Source organism: Jaculus jaculus, chromosome 3 (genome assembly GCF_020740685.1).
Source record: "Jaculus jaculus isolate mJacJac1 chromosome 3, mJacJac1.mat.Y.cur, whole genome shotgun sequence".
Classification (NCBI taxonomy): Eukaryota; Metazoa; Chordata; class Mammalia; order Rodentia; family Dipodidae; genus Jaculus; species Jaculus jaculus.
In genome coordinates this window covers 4,060,041-4,081,974 of record NC_059104.1, presented here as the reverse complement: position 1 = coordinate 4,081,974, position 21,934 = coordinate 4,060,041, and the positions used below count along the sequence as shown (strand labels likewise).

At 45.0% G+C, this 21,934-nt stretch overlaps 1 protein-coding gene across 4 annotated transcripts in view; it reads left to right on the top strand.

Moving 5' to 3' along the window:
• Positions 1–21,934, top strand: part of Myo16 (myosin XVI) — a 524,203-nt gene that overhangs the window by 487,322 nt on the left and 14,947 nt on the right. For all 4 annotated transcript variants that reach the window (XM_004663404.3, XM_045145894.1, XM_045145893.1 and 1 more), the window contains one exon: positions 5,624–5,715. In XM_004663404.3, the coding sequence (XP_004663461.2) occupies positions 5,624–5,715 (92 nt within the window). The remainder of the gene's footprint in view (positions 1–5,623; positions 5,716–21,934) is intronic.

Below are 21,934 nucleotides of genomic sequence, written 5' to 3'. Positions count from 1 at the left end.
TCAAACCATGATCCAGAGGAAGTCGTTCTTCCCTTAGTTGTTTCTTCTCAGGTGTGCCTCACAGGAGTGAGAACAGAGAGTGACGCTCCAGGGTCATCAGCCCGGGGCCGGCATGGGAGAAGGCTGGTCAGTAGGAACCAGCGTACATTTATGAGTGTGGATGAGGCTCCTGCGCGGGTGTCCTCCAACAAGAGAGGAGACATGCCCCAGCTTCCCTCTAACCCTCCCTCCAGCACCGACTGGGAACCTCCAGCCTTGCTGGGAACACAGAGGGGATTTCCTGCTTCCTATGATTCAGGACTTTGCTGGGGTCTGTGCTGAGCTGTGTCTGCCTGGCTGCCACTTTAAAAAGAGCCACTCAGGGACACATGCTCAGATGCTTACAGGTAAAGTGGCATTCTCTTAGTCTTTTAAAAGACAGTAAGAACAGATGGAACAAGTCTGAAATACTAAGAATTCTAAAGTTTGGAAATGGTACATTGGCTTTCAATTATTATCCTCTGCATAAGTCTGAAATGTCCCTAATAACAGTTTTGCCATCTTCGCTATTTTGAGAAGTAAAATGCAACCCTTACATTCATTTTCTTGAATACTCACTAGCCATTTATATAATTTCCTCTTACTTTTACATACCACACACACACTTTGTTCATTTTCATTTATTTTTTAAATGAACTTATTTATTTATGTTTAAGGAGAGAGAGATCACACCAGGACCTCTTGCTGCTACAAATGCACTCGGAACAAATGTGCTGCTTGTACGTCTGGCTTTATGTACGGGGGTACTGGGTAATTTAAACCAGCGCAGCAGGTTTTGTAAGCAAGTGACACTAACGGCTGAGCCATCTCCCCAGACCTGTCTAATTTTTATTAAATCTGTTATCATTATTACTGTTATTATTATCATCATCAACATATTTCATATGGATACACCATGTGTTGGTACCCTCGTCCCTTTCCATTAGGGACCCTCCTCAGTGGGGCTGCAGGGATTCCCTATAGGGTTGTGGTTTAGATGTTGTGGGAGCAGCAGTTACTTTGAGGGGGAGGCAGTGCCTCTGGGCATGATGTCTACCTGTGGCTCTTACATTCTTTCCACCTTCCTCTTCTGCAAAATTCCCAGAGCCATGGTGGGTGAGTTTTAAGTCTACTTCAGTGATGGGCTCTTAGGAGTCTCTGGATCTTTTCTCTGGTAGGTGTTGAGTGTCGTCAGGGTCTATCTCTTTCACCCTGGCGCTGATTATCAGGTTCAGCATGGAAGCAGCGCTCTTGCTCGTCTCCCCAATTCCTCTGTGGATTCAGCTGTGGCTTGGCTGCAGTGTGATAGGCTAGACCCCTTATTTTTACTTGTAGGGTGTTTTAAATATAATAAAGTCTTTTGTTTAATCTATGTACATGTTCTATTTTTATATTTGTTTGTTGTTTGTTTGCCTGGTTTTGGGGTTTCTTTTTTTTTTTTTCTCAAGGTAGGGTCTTGTTCTAGCCCAAGGTGACCTGGAATTCACTGTGTAATCTCAGGCTGGCTTTGAACTCACAGAGATCCTATTTTATAGAATTGTAAGCATATTTTTATTTAATATGTATAGAGGTATTAATTTAGTTTTTCAGTATGCTGTGTGCCTTTGATATCATTTTTATATAATTTTCTTTTAAAAGTTGTTTCTGCTAATGTAGAAGCATTAAAATCTATTGTTGGTTAACACAAGGTCGCATGCACGCCCACACTGCAGACATCTGACCAGTTTTGCACCTTGGAGTTCCTGTGGCCTGGTCACTCTGGATTCCCTGTGTGGTACCCTGTAAACAATGCGGATCCCTTATGTCCCATCCACTGCCTGCACTGCTTTTTCTTGTCCCAGTGCTTCCTGCTGGGGCTCTTCATACCTCACCGTCACTCCCAGAAGACCCTCTCGCACCACAGTCCCCTGTTCACTTGCTTCCCACCTTTGGCCTCGCCCAGCTCCCACCTCCACATGTACACCCGCCCTGCCCACTCCTGCTGACCCTCTGAGAAGCCGTGAACCACAGGTCTGGGACCCATCATGCCCTCAGCAGGGGAAAAGTGCCATTTAACTCAGGCCTCACCTAAAATAAAAGTCCTCGCTCTTAGAAATTTTCAGTGTCACCCACTGCCTACAAAACAGTGTCACATGCCTGTGGCATGCTCTTAATGCTGGCTTCATCTTCTAGCACATTCTCTGGTTCCCTGCTCTGACTTTGCCATCTCACAGGTCATTCCTTAGCCATGAGGCAACCTTGGGTCCCATGGCCGTACCTAGCTTGTCCGCTCAGCCAGCTCCCACAGGTGATACCAATTTGCAATATATGTTGTCGTGACTCACACAACGGCTCAGTAGAGTTAACAGCTTTCCCATTTATTGACCACTGGTTCACAGGAACATCTTCAGAGCCATAACCCTTCTTTGAGCGTCGCCATAGCTAACTCTTACCTAGGGGCAGCCACCCCTCTGCTTTGAGGTGACTGGCCTCAAGGCCAGTCGTGCAGAAGTTCTGCAAGTGACCTCTCACCACCAGCAGGCAGGGTTCTTCATCCCAGCGCACCGGAGTGGGGCCTGCACAACTCCCAGATCCTTAACCCGAATGCCACTCCACTGTGTTCTAAGTAAACGTCAGCCCGTCGAGCTGTAAATCTTCCTGACTAGGGACAGTCTCTCTTCACTGTACTTCTCAGGGCCCAGTAGAAGGGTACTCATCAGTACTGAGTTGTTTTCTTTTCCTTCTTTTTTTAATAGAAACTTTGTACATATCAAACGTGGGCACATCATGTGCTGGTACCACCATTCCTCCTCCCTGCCCCCGCTCCACCCAGAGCCCACCCAGTGGGGCTGCTGGTGTTCCCCATGGGTTTGTGGGTTGTGGGTGGTTGTGAAAGCAGCAGCCAGCCACTGTGGGGTGGGGGATGTTTGTGAACATTCTCTTCCACCCGTGGTTCTTGCAATCTTTCCACCCTCTCTTCTCCCAAATTCCCTGAGCTGTGGAAGGTGTGTTTTAAGACTACTTCAGTGTTGAGCTCTTTTTTAAAAAAAATTTGTTTTGCTTTTATTTATTTATTTCAGAGTGACAGACAGACAGAGGAAGAGGCAGATAGAGAGCAAGAGAGAGAATGGGCACCCCAGAGCTTCCAGCCTCTGTAAATGAACTCCATATGCGTGCACCTTGTGCATCTGGCTAACGTGGGTCCTGGGGAATCAAACCTTGAACCGGGATCCTTAGGCTTCACAGGCAAGCACTTAACTGCTAAGCCATCTCTCCAGCCCCAGTGTTGAGCTTTTAATAACTTCCAGATTTCTGCTTTGGTACATTTTGGGAATCCTCAGTGTCTTTATCAGCATGGCACAGGCTGTCAGGCCGCCATGGTCAGCAGTCTTTTCCTATCTTGTTGGTAGAATGTGGTTGTCCTCAGTTCTCAGTCCTCAGCTCTCGGGCGCCATCTTGACCGGAAGTCAGGCTAAGGTTTGATCTAAGTAACTCTGTGCTACTGGTCTGCTGGGATCTGTACCTCTGTGACTTAAACTGACTCTGGTTTGATACTGAAACAACTTCTAATTCATAATTTCGTTTTGAAAAGTGGATCACAACTTCCATGTGAGCTCTCCTGTCTCAGTTCAACATACAGTGAGAAGGACATCCGTCTTGCTTGTCACACAGCTCTTTGTGCCTTCTTATTCCTCATCCCTAATGCAGCTTTAATCAGAGTCTCTCTCATGCATCCCAGGCCCCCTTTGTTGGACGTCTCACCAGTGGTCTGCTTCTCCCTAGATCATGCCTCACCTTAGACTGCCGACTCCCAAGCACCAGTCTGAGTTCTGGCTGGCTCCAGGACAGCTAGTTGACAGAAACTGTCCTAAACACTTTTCCCCCTGCACTGCTAAGGGGAGGATCTCCTCTCCAGCACGAGTACTCTCTGGAGCTGGGTCAGCGTCCACCTGCATCTGGCTGTCCGAGTGACAGGAACTCTGCTCGTGGAGGTATTTGTACGTTTAACGAGGGCAACTGACGGCTCTTGTGTGTTGAGAGGCTCCTGGGTGCTGCCCAGGGGACCTGACGCTCTCCTGTAATTGGGAAACCATGCAGTGATTTTCCAATGATTTTTAATTTAGGAATCATGTATATGTTTAATCAATTAACGGTGCTAGTTAATTATGCTTCCAGATGAGACGAGTAATTGTTTAAAGTTCCCTGGGTTGAATTCACTCCATTGGGCAGTTGTTTCACTTTTTATCTTCTTATCTGTCCATGTTTATTAATCCTGGCACCTGGGGCACTACACATGGCTGTCAACCATTGTAGAGGGACAAATCTGTCCCCAGGCCACATTTATCAATGTCCCAAAACAATTTTGGTTATCATGGATCAGGGTGCTTCTAGCCTTTAGTAGAGTGCCAACCAAGGACAGCCCGGAACAAAGAAATAATACAGCCCAAATGCTGAGGCCAAAGAAATAGTCCTCTGTCATGAAGGGTAATTAATGAAATCACTTGGTGTTTCATCAGGATGTCTGTCTCTTGTGGGAAGGACATGCATGTACGTTTCCTTAGGGTCATATTCGGTGTAATTGGTTAGGAATAGGTATATGGTAATCTAGACATGGTTGTTCATGCCTTAATCTCAGCACTTGGGAGGCTGAGGTAAGACGACCTCCATGAGGTTGAAGGCATCCTAGGCTATGGGGTGAATGCTAGGTCAGCCTGGGCTAGAATGAGACCCTACCTCAAAAAATCTTTTCGTAAAATGGCATGTTATAGCCTGGGGAAATCACGTAGCAAGTAGGAGAGCTTGACGCACAAGCATGAGCACCTGAAGTTTGATCCCCGCGCACCCACACAAAACCCAGCCATGGCGACACATGCCTGGAATTCCAATCCTGAGCGGGGCAGAGACAGGAGAATTAGTGGGAATTCCTGGTCAGCAAGTGTGTCCAGAAGAAAATAAACAAAAGCAGGTCCAGGTTCTGTGAGAATCTGTCTCAAGGAAACAATGCTGAAGAGCAATAGAGGACACCTGTCCTCCTCCTATGGCCTCCACATATGGGCACACAGGGCGTGTGTGCATGAGCACACACACACACACACACACACACACACACACACACACACACACATGAGAAAAAAAGGAATTGCTGTACTAGGATTAGTTGACTTTCCTTCTCCCATGACACTTCACCCAATCTCTTCCCCTCTTGGAACACAATTCTGCTATCAGCCATGTTGTCCACATGACACGCAGATCCATGTGACTCATCTTTCTGATTTTCTTCTCAGTGCCCCAAAAATGACATGAAAACTCCTTCCAAAGTATTCCAGGCAGGAAGTGTCACCAGCCACAGGCTTCCCTTCTAGCCAGTGCTTCTGCATACACTCCTGGGCCTCAGTGACCAGTCTGTTCACCTCTGTTTCATCTCTGCCTGTGTGTTTCCTTTTGTGCCGAAATGGCAGCACTGCATTATATCCCATTTCCCTGCAAGGTGGACTGCTCAGTGAGTGCTTACTAAAGTTCAACGTGTGAAAGATAACAGTATTCATTTGTTACAGTAAGTACAGATGTCACCTGGTTTACTAGAAGGACAACCAACTTAACAATGGCTCTGTGTTGATCTCTGTAGGTTTAACCGAGGATGACAGCTGCTCCAGGTTGTGTCTGAGTGGCACAGGGACGTCCTCATTTCAGAGACATCGGGAGAGTCACACGACCCAGGTAGGATCCTGTATATTCCTACATGAGGTGACAAGTAAAATTAACTCATGGAAGGCACTTGTGACACTATGACTGTCACATATTGTTCCTAGACTGGAGAGCTTGAGATATTCTCAATTCTTCTTTATGCTTCTAAGGCCTGATATTCTCTCTCCTCCATCCCTGCTGCTTCCAATTTTCTGCATGTGTAGAAATGTCCAAAACATAAATAAATACACTTCTGAGCACAATGTTGTAGACATCGCTATCCTATGGTGGTGGAAACACTCTCTGGTCAGCATACTTCTAAGTAGAATGTTGTGGACATCACTGTACTGTGGTGGTAGAGACTCTCTGGTCAGCACACTTCTGGGCAGAATGTTGTAGACATCACTGTGCTGTGGTGGTAGAGACTCTGGTCAGCACACTTCTGGGCAGAATGTTGTAGACATCGCTGTGCTGTGGTGGTAGACTCTCTGGTCAGCACACTTCTGAGAAGAATGTTGTGGACATCACTGTGCTGTGGTGGTAGACTCTCTGGTCAGCACACTTCTGAGCAGAACGTTGTAGACATCGCTGTGCTGTGGTGGTAGAGACTCTCTGGTCAGCACACTTCTGAGCAGAATGTTGTAGACATCGCTGTGCTGTGGTGGTAGAGACTCTCTGGTCAGCACACTTCTAGGCAGAATGTTGTAGACATCACTGTGCTGTGGTGGTAGACTCTCTGGTCAGCACACTTCTGAGCAGAACGTTGTAGACATCACTGTGCTGTGGTGGTAGACTCTCTGGTCAGCACACTTCTGAGCAGAACGTTGTAGACATCGCTGTGCTGTGGTGGTAGAGACTCTCTGGTCAGCACACTTCTGAGAAGAATGTTGTGGACATCGCTGTGCTGTGGTGGTAGAGACTCTCTGGTCAGCACACTTCTAGGCAGAATGTTGTAGGCATCGCTGTGCTGTGGTGGTAGACTCTCTCTGGTCAGCACACTTCTGAGCAGAATGTTGTAGACATCGCTGTGCTGTGGTGGTAGAGACTCTCTGGTCAGCACACTTCTGGGCAGAATGTTGTGGACATCACTGTGCTGTGGTGGTAGACTCTCTGTGGTCAGCACACTTCTGGGCAGAATGTTGTGTACATTGTTGTGCTGTGGTGGTAGAGACTCTCTGGTCAGCACACTTCTGAGCAGAATGTTGTAGATGTAGCTGGGCTTGGTGGTGCAGAAGTATGATATGTTATGGTAAGCTCTGTTTCCTGCCCTGAGCAGAGTTCAGAGAGTTCACCGTTGCTCACCACATGTACTTCAGGTGTCACAGCATGCAGTGGGGAGTGAACACGAAGCATATGTGGACCCTAACGGACATGCTGACCACAATGAGAACACCCCTGTTTCAAAGCTGTCTCATATGCTTTACAGCGTCCAGCTAATACTTGTTTTGTTTATCTTTGGAGACTATTCCAAGGTAAAGGTTGTCCAGGAGAAAATAAAAAGCATCAGTTTATTCAGAAAGAGGAAGGATTTACATAACAGAATTTTACCTTATTCGCTATTATGGTGTGCTTTAAACACTGCTTTTAATGATTACCCTTATGTGGACTGCACTCAGGGTGGCACATACAAGCAGTCATAAAGCCCTTATCACCAGCCCATTCAAGTCATGTAGCATCAGCGGCTGCATTATTACTTTTGATGAAGGTACAACTTTCATTATGTCAAATATCTACATTAAAATCTGACAGTGTCAGCCAAGAAGGCAGATGTTTCATGGACCCATCTGTCCAGCTAAGGGTCGCTCTCATCAGAATATTTAGTACCTCATAGGTCCATCGACAGCGTGCACTGGGATTTTCTTAAGTAACACTGATGAGGGAGTGAGAAAAATCAATAATTTTAATCTTAAAAATAAATCGCACAGCAGGCAATCTGCACAAGTCACTTGCCCTGATGTGTAGGTGCTGAGATAGGGAATGCTGTTTGGTGACGATCATAGGCTGTTTCCGTCCCCCCCCCCCACCTCCCACCAAGAGACGCCTCTGCTTAGGCTCATAAGCTAGACAGCGCCCTGTCTGTGATTTCCACAGACAGTCCTGGTTGTGGACATGGTTTGCCTGTCACAGACGTGGCCTTCTCAGCATTACAGCTCCGTGTTTGGCCATCCAGCACCCTCTCCCGCCTCCACTGCACGGTGCTACCCGGAGAACGGGCACAGTTCTGAGAGGGTGCCCACAGAGCCGTGCCCCCGGACCTTGCCCTTCGTTCTCTCGTGAGCTAAGGACCCGAGCATGTGGGAAGGGTCATTGGGAGGCCTTTCCATCCCCAGTTTCCAAGAGGCTGTTTTCTAGGGCTCGCCCCTCTGAGGAAGACAAAACCTCCGGTCACTTCCAGGCGTATCTCCCCAGGATGCAGGATGCGGAGATCCAACTTCCTCTTCTGCCACGCTGGCCGTAGCTCTCGTGCTGCGACGTGCTCCCCACTCCCGAGGAGCTGCGAGCTATGTGACACTGGTTTAATGGCCGCGTGTCTCCCAGGATTTATTTCTGAGTGACATTTATAGAGGAAGTCTGGACTCAGAGAGGCATGCTGCATTTTAGGTTTTCTGCCAGTTCAGTTCCACAGGAATTCCGTAGTGGGCGGGCCTGTCTCAAGAGACTGACGGGAAGCCGTGGATCCCGCCTGCAGGGCCTCTGTGTTTGTGTAATTAGCATCACCACCCTAAGGAGCTGGGTGTCCTGTCGCTCAGCTTGTTGTTCTAAAGAGCCATAGCAAGCGGGCATGTTTGGTCTGGCTTGCCGACTGCTGGTCCCGTTCGTTCACCTGCCTCACCTGCCTCCCTGGCAGGCTGAGGGAAGTGAGCAGGAGGCCCGCGTGAGATGCCTGACACGCCCAGCAAGCGTCTCGTGGACCCGACACCGGGACGGAGGGGGAGGGAGGGGGCATAGGAGGGGTGGGAAACACTAATCTAGACCCAAACGGCAATGGTACCATAAAATTCTACTTCCTAAAAGGCAGACCAAATGGCTGAACCCTCACCAGGCCTTATAGGAAACACCTGAACCACAAGACACTGGAGAGGGTAGGATCAAGACTGACCTAAACCTTGTACATCTTCCCTCCCTCCCTCTCCCTCTCCCTCTCTCTCTCTCTCCTCCCTAACTCTTGTATATTAGTTATATTCCTCATTTTCTTAGTGGGGACTGACCTGTGACTCCCAGTACCAACATGGGGTTATCATCCACAATGAGCTTTTGATCAGAGAAACCTACAAAGTTTCCTAAAAGAATGGCAGATTTCTGTCAGAGTACTTGATGACCCACCAAAGATTAGTGGTAAGACCCTATTGCTGAAGACACCATACACAGCTGACACGTAAAATGGAACTGCATGGCTGGAAGCCAGGAGAGAGTTGTTCCCCAGACAGTCAGTGTATCTAGTGCCAGAAGGTGCTACATGGGCGACTGGGGGAAATAACCAGTATCTCTCCAAGCAACTCATGGTCTAACCTACTTAGCAGCAAATAACTGGTTGTGATGCCCACACAAGTGCAATAGTGGTTCTGTACTCTGTCTACCGTAGATGAGGCAGGAGACTTAAAACATAAGGGAAAGCAAACACAGATGTACATAGTGAATTCCAGGCCAGCCTGAGCTAGAGTGAAAACCTACCTCAAAACATAAAATAAAATAAAAAAAAAAAAGAAAGCATAGATGTTGTGCCTGGGGGAACTTCTGGTGACCTTTATCCAAAGGCGGCAGAGGGACAAAGTCAAAGGAAATCTGAGAACTCACCCACCTGTCCAAACTTTCCCTCTGACTTCCTGTCCCTGCACTTTCTGAGGAGCCCACACCTGCGAAGTTGTCCAGTCTGAACCCAGCGCCTGCAGACCACACTTGACTGGCACACTAACTTAATTATGGTTATTCATAAATGTCAGCTTGCTTCAAAATAAGCCTTTTTTTACACTAGATATACAACTCTTGTTATTTCACATTATTATTTTATTCTGGTGCTGCGTGTTGAATCCTCAGCCCTATGCATGCATGGTAAGCACACATTCTACCTCTAGCCCTGGCTGACCCTGATAGTATCAGAGCTTCAGTCAATTGTAGTTTCTTCTTGTCTCAATACAAAAATGCAAAATATAGTTTATATAACATTTCACTACAGCTTTTTGTCAATTTGCAAAACAAAACGGCTTTACATGAAAGGAATGGAAGTTGCTTGTGCTGAAAGCAGATGAAAACCACGAAGCCTTTGCCACGGCCGTGCCATTTACAGTCCTCGTGTAGCAGGTTCCGCGTGTGTGCCACGGCTCATGGTAAAGCGCGACTTCCCGCAGCGCTGAGGATGAGGGAGGCCAGCGCAAGTGGACGATGGCGCGGATTCCGCAGCCCAGCTCTCGGAGGAGCTCTGTGGACTCCACGCTATTGCCTCCTGGGTTAGAGGATCACTGCAGATGGTTGAGACTAGACGGCATTTACAGAAGTAAAATGGAATTTGCCTGTGTACCCTTTATTAGATTTGAGTAGTTTTCTCTCAAGTTGATGCTATTTGGCATGATGTCACGCCAGAGAGAAAAAGCCAGCAGCGAGTGACATGTGGATATCTTCCAGCCAGGAAAGACTGCCTGCTGCTGACCCGGGGCTGGGTAGCCTGACGCTGGGGGCGGGTCGCCGACATGACACGCAGAGCAGGGGCAGGGGAAAGGGGCCAGCGGCCGGAGGCCAAGAGCTCGCAGGTCCAGTGAGGTCCACGAGCATAGAGCGCTGAGGTGCTTGCTGCTTCGTGGGCACTTGGCTCAGTTTATTCATGTATTACTTAGCTTCAGCACTTTCCCTGGATGTTGTCGCATTCCTCTCACAGCCCATTCTCTGCAGTAATACTGGGTGCTGTGTCACTTTTAGTTTCATTCTTGTTATGGGCCATGCTTTAAAAGCCATTCCTTTTAAAAAACAAAACAGAACATACAGTTATTTTGAACATTGGCTACTGGCCATATCCACATATTAATTGTAAGAAATCATTGATGATTTTTGAGCAAAGCATGACAGTGCAGCTCCCAGGATGTTAATAAGCTCCTCTCCCAGCCCTGACACCACTGCCAATGAACATAGGAACATAATCAATACAAAATCGACCTGCCGCAAGAAGCAAATTGTCATGTGGTTTGTTTTACTGAACCATCAAACAAACCTTTTTGCAATGCCATATATCAACAAAATTAAGAGTTGCAGGATACTAAATAAATCCAGCACCTTCTATCTTCATTCATTGTTTGTAGAGTGGACTGCTAGAGATGATCACAGCATTATACTGAATGACCTGTGTTGGAGGAAACAAAGAGATGTAGACACGTTCGTTCAGCCACACACGGGTGGTTTCCAAGCATATAGACCAGAAATTAGAGAATCCTTTCAAAAGGATCTGTCTATCTACCTATTTCTGTCATGTGTTGTCTGTTTATACATATCAGTCTATCTGTCAAGCTTCTATCTTATTTATTTATATGCTTATCTGATTATCCATCTATCTTTCTGAGCTACAGACAGACAGAGACAAGCACAGAAAGCACTTTCACATAACGAAGGTTCCGGGAAATCAGTATTCAGCACTCATGGCTTACATACTATGTGCAAGAAATGAAGGCGGTAAATTACTTTGATGGTGAGAGTGAAGCAGCAGCACTTCCCACAGAGAAAGGCCCGTCCCTGCTGACATAATAGAACTTTAAAAAGCAAAAGGAAACCCCTTTATAGTGTATTTTCTCATCATACAATGTGCTCTCTCTATATATGCAACCTAAGTATGTTCATATGCAGTGTTTTCATACTTAAGATACTGAGGGAAATTCAACTGTAAGAAATGTTAAAAGAATGAAACATTAGAATATTGACTTTTGAAAGGGAAAAAAGAGAGAGAGATCATGAGATCTCTGCACACTGTCCTGCAGAAAGTCCGCAGTCAGCAGTCCCGGTGCGTTGGAGCAGCAACGCCGGAGAGCACGTGTCCACATGCAAATCCCAGCTAAGGCCATGTTAGGAGCGCAGCTGAATTAAAGGAAAAGGAGTGCTAAGCACGACTCCCAGATCTGTGAACACGTAGGTATAAAAGACAGTAATTATTTTCAGGATGTTTAAAGAAGATATCTGTGGCATAGCTACCATGCTGTCTGGAATATTATAAATTATCAGAAAAATGCTTGCACTTACTGTCATGGATTCCCCTCCTGCCAGGGCCCATGTTCCTCATGTTCCTAATACAAGATTTGACGTGAACGAAACAGATGTCATCTGAAACATATTGATGTATGTGTGTGGCATGTGAAATATTCCAAATTTATATGTATATTTTTATTTTTGTTGATTTTTATTTATTTATTTGAGCATGACACACACGCAGAGAGAGAAAGAGACACAGAGAGGGAGAGAGAATGGGCCCACCAGGGCCGCCAGCCACTGCAAACGAACTCCAGACACGAGTTCCCCCTTGTGCATCTGGCTAATGTGGGTCCTGGAGAATTGAGCCTTGAACCAGAGTCCTTAGGCTTCACAGGCAAGCGCTTAACCACTAAGCCATCTCTCCAGCCTCAGAATTTATATTTTAAAAAGGACAATAGATGGGAAAACACTACAACTTTAATAAATGTTAGTATTCTTCCATATTAGCTTTGTAGTGGTGTTTTTAGAGAAATCAATACTGGGGATCTCAGTGCCATCACTTCTGCCAGGCCAGAAGTGAGTCCTCACCCCAAGTCTACAGAACTGCAGCTGCACTGAACTTATAGAATGTAGCTGGTCCATACCTCCGCTGTCCGTGAGGACATGCCCTCACCATGCGTGCTTTTTAAGTGTGAATAAGTGCATCGCTCCCTACAGATGTTTCTACAGCTGTTTTCTCTTGTTGGTCTTCTTTCCTCGATGTTGCTAAAATAGGACTTTTTCCATTGTGACTCATTCATTACTCTCTTGATGTTTCTTCTGAGCATCAATTTCAGGTGAAATGGAACACCTTCCACTGGATCAGCCCAAGTGGACACGATTCATGTTCCTTCAGAAAGCTGGGCAGAGAGGCAGCTAGTGGACACAGGGAGGGTGTCATGTCGGGACAACTGTGCCCTGAAGAGTGTTGTCGCTGCCTGGCCACCTTGGGGTGCAGAAGTCTCCACAGGCAGTCACAGCGGCTCTGCAGACAGGCACACATCTGCTGCATCTGTCTTGTGTCTGCTATGCCTTGGTCCTCAGAAAAGCTAGGGCTTCTCCATGAACCATGTAGAGAATGCACAGAGATGGTAATGTTCACAGGCAATAAACCCCACGTTTTTCCCACAGGAAACATTTCTCCAGTACAAGTTTTATGTTAATATGGTCACCACATTTCTGAAGAAAAACACTGTTCATAGTTTGACGACTTGGGATGGAAAACGACAGAACTAGCTCTCCAAGTTCACTTACAGAGATGCTGCAGTGAGCTCAGATAATGCCTTGCTCGTGCCCAGGGACATCTTCCTTGCGTTTCCCTAGAAATGGGACTGCACAGGTTTTGAGTAGGGACATTTCCAATGTTTGACTTCCTAAACTGGTTAAATTAATTTCTCAGGTTTCAAAAGGCTTTTCTACTTCTCCTGGTCTTAATTTAATGAGGTGTTTCTTGTTTTGTTTTTGCTTACACAGGAAGTATTACTCGATTCATAGTGTGTGGCCTCATTTTATGTTTTCCTGGGTGTTTGAAGTGTGTTCATGTGTCTTCAGAGCTGGGTCCAAATACATTCCTCTCCTGTTTCCTGACAGTGCAGCACGACTGTGGAGATTTTAGAAATTCTTTACATATTCTGGATATCTCTCCTCACCACTTTCCTACACAGCAAACACTTTGCTGATTCTGTGTTCCCGGTCAGTTGATTATCAAATTTATTGATCAGATTTTAAAACTAGCTTTTGATTTTACAGGTTTTCTCTATTGCCTTTCTGGGTCACCATCGTCTGTTCTCCATTCTGCTGTTTTCTCCTTGTGTGGGGTTTCATTTTCTTTCTTAACTTTCTTAAGCAGCGTAGATTATTATTCCAGGTGTTCCTTCTGTGCCCAATAAAAACAGCCTCGTGCATTCCCATCTGAAGACCATGTTTGCTGCATCCTATAACTCTCCACATGTTTCTGATTTCCCCCGGGACTCTCTTAGAAACAGTGTGCTTTACTTTCTAGGTATTTGGGAGTTTCCAGTCCTCTTTCTGTTACCGATTTCTGGGTTGTCTCTGTCCTGTTGGCAGAGCGCACATTGTTTTACTTCTAGTCCCTTTAACTCCTTGCACTTTATTTTATAGCCTGGGGTGTGGTCTCTTGATGAAATTCCCGTGTGTTCTGGGGTGTGCATTGCTGCACAGTTTTCTGTCTAGTGGGCCAGAAGAAATTAGCTCTGTCTGTGCCCTTGCTCATTTTCTGTTGACGGCTGAGAGAAGAACCCAAGTACCCATCTGTGACAGCGGAGAGCTTTGGGTGCTGAAGCCCTGGGTTTGGACGCGGAGGCCTTCAGACCACCACAGCTTCTCAAGGAAGAAACCCCACCAGTGGCATCGTTCCTCGATCCTTGCCTGCAAGCTACATCTTTCCACCACAATCAGTTTTTAAGTGGCTTTATGGACATATAATTCCTATTCCTCACAAACTATACCTTTAAAGCACAATTTGGCATATTTTAGTGGGTTCTTAGCTGTGAACCTTCCATCAGGATGTCATTTTGGAACTTTTCAGTCCCTCCCTGTGAACCGTTCATCCCTCCACATTGAGTGTATTTAAGTCTCTGTTCAGTGTGAGTTTGTTGCAGGCAGCATTCACATGGGAATTATCTAGTCTGACAAGCAACATCTGTTTAATGTGATTCCTGATATGGGTGGACCTGGGTGACTCAGTTTTGCTCTGTATTTTCTATTTGTCCCTACTGTTTTGCTGTTGTTTTATTTTGCCTTTTTGTTTTGTTTTGTTTCTTAGTGCGGCTTCTTTTGGACTATTTGATCTGCCCTTTCCTCCCCCCTCCCGCACACCTTAACTGTAAGCGTGTATTTGTCACTGTTACAGTGAGTGCTGTCAATGTGTACTGGGTTTTAGTCTGTTCACCGTACTGGCCCCTGTGCCCTCCACCCCAACACACTCATCACACATCCGCTTGCCGACATGAAAACCTCGCAGGCAGCGTGAGCTCTATGTAGCCGCGTTGCTCACCATCGCCTGTGCCCTCCGTCCTTGCTGAGTCTGGGCGCCCCCCCCCCCCATCATTTTCTCTCAGCTTAAAGATCTTCCTGAAGGGTTCCGTCTTGAGCAGCTTCAAGGTTCTCTTCCCTTTATTGTGCTTTTGTTTTGCTTTCCTTCTCCAAGTTGAGATCACCTTTCGAAGTTTACTTTCTTGTGTTTACTTTTCTGACTGTTCTGCATGCTACTGGGTTTGAGTAAAATCACCAAGAGAGTTGGGGTGCAGCGGCTTTACACATCCTGACCCAATTTATGCATCTGTCCCCCGTAAATCTGAATTGTCAATTGTGTGAGATTGACTATTTTTTCCCTCAGGCTCTGTGGTGGTGTTTTTTTGTTTTTGTTTTTGTTTTTTCTCTAGTCAAGAAAATCTTTTTAATGTTAAAAAAGAAAGAAAGAAGGAAAGGAAGAAAGAAAGAGGGAGGGAGGAGAGGAGGGGAGGGGAGGGGAGGGGAGGGGAGGGGAGGGGAGGGAGGGGAGGGGAGGGGAGGGGAGGGGAGAGCTGGGAAAGACAACTCAGACAGGACAATGCCTGCCACACATGCACAAGAACCAGAGTTCAGATCCCCAGGGCCTACATAAACTTGGAGCATGTGGCACACTCCTGCGACCCCTGTTCTCAGGAAGCAGAGAGCAGCCAGCACCACAGCCTGCGGAAGAGCGCTTCACTCAGTGAGAGACCCTGCCTCAAGAATTAAGGCGTGGAAGGCATCAGTGTGAACCTCTGGTCTCCACACATGTTCTAACACACACACACACACACACACTCGCATCACTGTTCCCACAAAACCATGTAAATAGGAACTTTTCTTACCTTGCTGCTTGTGCTTTCTCAAGTTTGTTTTATTTTTAATATTTTTATTTATTTATTTCAGAGAGGAAGGCACCATACACACACACATACACACAGAATGGTTACACCAGGTCCACCTGCCACTGCAAACAAAGTCCAGACTCAGGTGGCACTTTGTGCATTTGGATCTCCATGGGTACTGGGGGATTGAGCCTGGGCCTTGTAAGCAAGCGTCTCGAACACCGCACCATCTCCCGAGCCCCTCAAGCTTGTTTTTCACATGTGGGATTTAAGCTGCAGGGATGTGTTTTCAGAGGGGATGGTGAAGTTTTGCAGTTGTACAGAAGATGTTTGTTTCATGAGGCCTTGTAACCTGTAGCTGGAGCGCCATGGAGCCTGTTTCCAGAAGTGGCTGTCCTCTGTGCATGTGGGGGCCAGTGTGTCTCTTCTTGGGGGCCCCTCAAGCCCACACATTACCTCTATACTGCTGTTGCCATTTCTGTTGCATAGGCTTCTTTTATGCAGCTTTACTTTATGTTTTCCAAAGTGTGTGAGTAACTGTGTGTGTGTGTATGTGTGTGTGTGTGTGTGTACACGTGTGATTGAGCTTCTGGAGAATGTGCCAAATGCATTTTAATAACTTTCAGATTATAAACACACAGAATTCCATAAATTGCCAGTTCAATCTAATTGTCTACCAGTAGCAATCCCAGAAGAGTTAAGCAAAGCAAAATGATATAATCTTCCCCAGCTTAATTAAATATGTTTAATTTAAGCCCACGTTCAAAGCACACCAGTGCCCTTGGTAACCAGGGCCAAAGGAGCTGCCTCACTGAGTGGAGGCTGTGGAGGTGGAATCATAGTGTGTATGCTGACCAGCTCCAGAAGTGAAGCAAGTTGGAAGTTGCATGTCACAAGCACGACTCTGGAAGTTTCCGTCTCTTGCCATAAAGAACAACACAGTTCAGTGTACAGCTCTGTGCAGTTGCATACATACATCACCAATAACAGCACAACAGTGTGAGGCACGTGGTAATGTGTCTGCCTTTTCTACTTCTATGAGAGTGGATTGCATAGACTTGAACGTTCAGTCATTCATTTGTCCACTCATCCAAAAGCAAGTGTCTGGGCATGGCCACCAGGGATATGTGGTCTGCAGAGTGGACACTCTTGCCTTCACACAAGACAGAAAACAAGAAGCAGAGTGTAGATCAAGTGTGTAATCCACCAAGGAAAAGACAAGACCAACCAATCAGCAGCATGGGAAGAATGCGGGGCGGGGCGGGGGAGGCTGGGCTATGATCCGAGGAGCGAGGGCCCTGCCTTGAGCCCACGGCCCAGTGGGGAAGTGAGGCCAGTGGAGGGGTGTCTGAGCTGTAGATCCAGGGTAAAGGGAGAGGCGTCTACTCATAGAACCAGTTTATGTGAATTTGAAATGAGCCCCCCCCCCCATTATAAGGCAGAGCTGCAAAAGGGAACTTCTGAAAGTAGTGTGTGAGTCTTGATGTAAGATGCCCATCATAACATCATGGATGTATTGCATTATGATGTTCTTTAAGCCATGACTGTGGAAACTGATGCGCTGCAGAGCATACTCTGGGGAAAGGTGTTGTGTGTGTGTGTGCGAGAGAGAGAGAGAGAGAGAGAGAGAGAGAGAGAGAGAGAGAGAGAGAGAGAGAGAGAGGAAGGGAGGGAGGGAGATATGTTACTTTTGTGCCTGTTCAAAATATACCAGATGAGGGCTGGAGAGGTGGCTTAGTGCTTGCCTGCAAAGCCAAAGAGCCTAGGTTCAATTCCCCAGGACCCACATTAGCCAGATGCACAAGGTGGCACATGCATCTGGAGTTCGTTTGCAGTGCCTGAAGGCCCTGACACACCTGTATTCTCTCTCTCTTTCTCTCTCAAATAAATAAATAAAATAAAATATTTTTAAAAATCTCCCCAATGAGGAGAGCACAGAAAACCTGAGTCCCAGATTTCCATTGTGTGTGAGTATTATCAGAAACAGTGATAGCAGCAGAATTCATCCTACGACCTCAGCAGATCTAGGAGTCCTGGATCTTCTCTGATTCCTGTGATTACACTATTATGTGAGACTGTCTTTTTGTATTTCTGACTGTCAGAAACAGGTTCTAAAACAGACCAACTGTGTGATGGAAAGTGTCATAAAGTCAATGATATAAAAAGCCCAGAGTTGAAGCCCAAGTGGATTTAAATTAATTTTATACACTTGGAGGTGATTTTATTACCTATTTTTAGAAAGAAGTCTTGATTTAAAAGATTTGCTCTCATATGTTGCCTACTTTGGCAAAATCTTTTCTAACCTTCCTAATTCCTCCTGACATCCATTTTTCTTTCCTTTAGTACTTTAATCTCACAACTGTGTTTTCCCCACTGTGTGTCTATGGCACTCTGGTGGAGTCTGAGTGTCCAAAGCACTCTGATGACCCTGAGGCCAGTGACTGATGCTATGCCTTGTCCAAGCCCTCTCCTCCTTTCACATCCCTAACTAGACTCTTATGTTCCCAAATGCCCTCATGGAGAAAAGCAGTCTATGACTGAGACTAGCCAGTAGTGATGCGACCCCTCACTTCCAACCTTGTTCACACAAGCCACATGTCTTGACCCTTCCCATCCCGTTCCTGTGTATGGAACCCTGTCTGGCTCAAGAAGAGGCCACAGGCACCCAGGGAACCCAGGTCTCTACTCATCAGATCCTGGCCTTCCTGTGAATAACAGAAACCCTCTGCTTCGTCAGCCTGCTGCTGGTCGGTGTGGCTGAGCTGTCACGGCCCATCGGGTGACCTACCTACTTCCTGGTCCTCAGGTGTTTGACTTAGCAGTTGGTACTTCCCTGCTGCTGCTAAGCATTCTTATTTTATGCCTTATTAAGGAGCCTAACTTCTGCTGTCCAGCCATTCTTATCCCTTAGTCAATAAAAGTCAGGCCACTCCAATTGGTAGAATTATTACAATATTACTTCTCAGGAATTTAACATAAAAATATTCACTGGTACCCTACTGCACCACTGCACACATACACAATGTATGTCAACACACACATACACTATTCTATTTCCATGGAGTTTGTAACTCCTAAAAGTTTTCTCAAAGACCAGTTCACTTGGTTTTCCTCCTCAGCAGAGTTAATCTCCTAAAACAAGAGGACACTCTGAGACATCCCTTCATGATCTCAAACATATCAGTGCATGTAGAGGTTGTAAAGGAGGCCCCTGATATTCTCCAGGACAGGTAGGGTTATGTGGTGGTTTGAATGTGAACACATATCCTCCATAGCCTCATGTATTTTTTGATTAGGCTGAAACTTTCTGCTAAGTCTTCAGCAGCCTGCTGGAGGGGCCATGTCACTGGAGGCAGATCTGACATTTTCTTTAGTGTGTGTTATCCATTTGTAATTCTTCCTCCAGGAACTCCCTATTTAGTTCTCTATGCCACTTTTGGAGTAGGTTGTTTGATTTTTTTATTGTTTACTTTTCTGAGTTCTTTGTCTATTCTAGATACTAGGTTTCTGTCAGTGGTATAGCTGTCAAAGATTTTCTCCCATTTAGTAGGAAATCTGTTGGCTCTGCTTATGGCATGTTTGTCTGAGCAGGAGCTTCTTAGTTTCATGAGATCTCATTGGTTGAGTGCTTGTTTAATTTCCTTGGCTACTGGGGTTTTGTTCAGGAAGCCTTTTCTCAGTTCTAGATCTTGGAGAGTGACTCTTGTTTTTTTTCTTCCAGTAGTTGAAGTTTCAGTTCTTATATTGAGGTTTTTAATCCATTTGGACTTGATTATTGTGTATGGTGAGATGAGTGGGTCTAATTTCATTTTTACACATATGGTCATCCAGTTTGTCCAATGCCATTTGTTAAAGATGCTGTCTTTTCTCCAGTCTACAGTATTGGCACCTTGGTCAAAGATCAAGCAGCTATAGCTGCTTGTCCTAAGGTCTGAGTCTTCAATTCTGTTCCATTGGTCTGTGTTTCTGTTTTCATTCCAGTACCGTGTTGTTTTTGTCACTATGGCCTTGTAAAATATAGCTTTAGATTAGGTATGGTGATAACACCAGAGGTGTTTCTTTTGCTGAGGATATGTTTGGATATCTGAGGACTTCTGCCATTCCATATGAATTTTGACATCATTTTTTTCAATCTCTGTGAAGACTGATATTGGTATTGTTACTTATATTGTGTTAAATCTGTATATTACTTTTGGTAGAATTGCCATTTTCACAAAATTAATTATACCTATCTAGGAGCATGGGAGGTCTTTCCATCTTCTCGAGTCCTCTGTTTCTTTCTTGATTGTTTTTATGCTTTCAATATATAGTCCTTTCACATCCTGTGTTAGTGTTATTCCAAGGTATTTAACTTTTTTGTTGCTATTGAAAATGGGATAGCCTCAATGATTTCTTTCTCTGTATTTTTGTCCATTGCATATAAAAAAGCTACTGAATTATGTGCATTGATTTTGTATCCTGCCACTTTGCTAAAGAATTTATCACCTTTAGAAGTTTTGAGAAGGAGAATTTCAGGATGTGTGTGTGTATATATACAGGATCATGTCATCTGCACATAGAACTAACTTGACTTCTTCCTTTCCAATTTGAATCCCTTTTATTTCTTTTTCCTGACTTATTGCTATGCTAGGACTTCTAGTACTGTGTTGAAGAGCAGTGGTGAGAGTGAGCATCCTTGTCTTGTTCCTGATCTCAGTGGGAACTCCTTGAGTTTTCCCCATTAAGAATTATTTGGGCTTTAGGAGCTTTATATATAGCCTTTATTGTGTTGAGATATAAACCCACCATGCCTATTCTTTCCAGTGTTTTGACCATGAAGTAGTGTGGCATTTTGTCAGAGGTATTCTCTGCATCAATTGAGATGATCATGTGGTTCAGTTTAATTATGTGGTGTATTACCTTGACCAATTTCCATATGTTGAACCATCTCTGCATCCCTGGGATGAAGCCTACTTGATCAAGGTGGATAATGCTTTTGATGTGTTGTTGAATTCAGTTTGCAAGGATTTTGTTCAGGATATTTGCATCTAAGTTTATTGTGGATATAGGACTAAAATTTTCTCTCCTTGTTGCATCTCTGTCTGGTTTTGATATTAGGATGATGCTAGCTTCATAAAAGAAATTGGGTAGGATTCCCTGGTCTCTGATTATGTGGAATAGGTTGAGAAAAATTGGCTTCAGTTCTTCAATGAAGGTTTGATAGAATTCAGCTGAGAAGCCATCTGGTCCTGGACTTTCCTTTTTGGGGAGGTTTTTAATTACCTTTTCAATCTCCATTGATGTAATATGTTTGCTTAGGAGATTAATCTGCTCTGAGTTTAGTTTTGGTAGGTGGTATGTGTCTAGGAATTCATCCATTTCTTCCAGATTATTTAATTTTGTGGAGTAGAGGTTTTGGAAGTATGCCCTGATGATTCTTCTAATTTCATTGATGTCTGTAGTGATCTCTCCTTTTTCATTTCTGATTTTCTTAATTTGAGACTTCTCTCCTCTTTCTCTCCCTCCCTCTCTCTCTTTCTCCCTCTCTTTTTTTTGCTTGATCAGTTTGGCCAGGGGTTTAATCCTTTTTTTTTTTTTTCAAAGAACCAGCTCTTCATTTCATTGATTTTTTTTCAAATTGTTTTCTTAGTTTCTAATTCATTAATTTACTACCTAATCTTGATTATTTCTTTCTATCTGGAGCTCTTTGGGTTGGATTCTTCTTGTTTTTCCAGTGCCTTTAGGTGGAGTCAGGTTATTGATTTGGGATCTCTCTGTCTTTGTAATGAAGGCATTTAGGACTATGAATTTTCCCCTTAGGACTGCCTTCATTGAGTCCCATAAGTTTTGTTAAGTTGTATTTTCATTATCATTCAATTCTAGGAATTTTACAGTTTCTTTTTTGATTCCTTTCATGATCCACTCATTGTTTAAAAGTGTGTTCTTTAGTCTCTAGGAGCTGGTGGAGTTCTTAATGTGTCTCTTGTTGTTAATTCCTAGCTTTAAAGCATGTAATCTGACGTGATGCAGGAAGTGACTTCAATTTTCCTGACTTTATGAAGGCATGCTTTATGGCCTAATATATGGTCAGTTCTAGAGAAGGTTCCATTGGCTGCTGAGAAGAATGTGTATTCTATAGCACTGGGGTGGAAAGTTCTGTAGATATTCGTTAGGTCTAGTTGGTCTATGATGTTGAGCTCTGTTATTTCCCT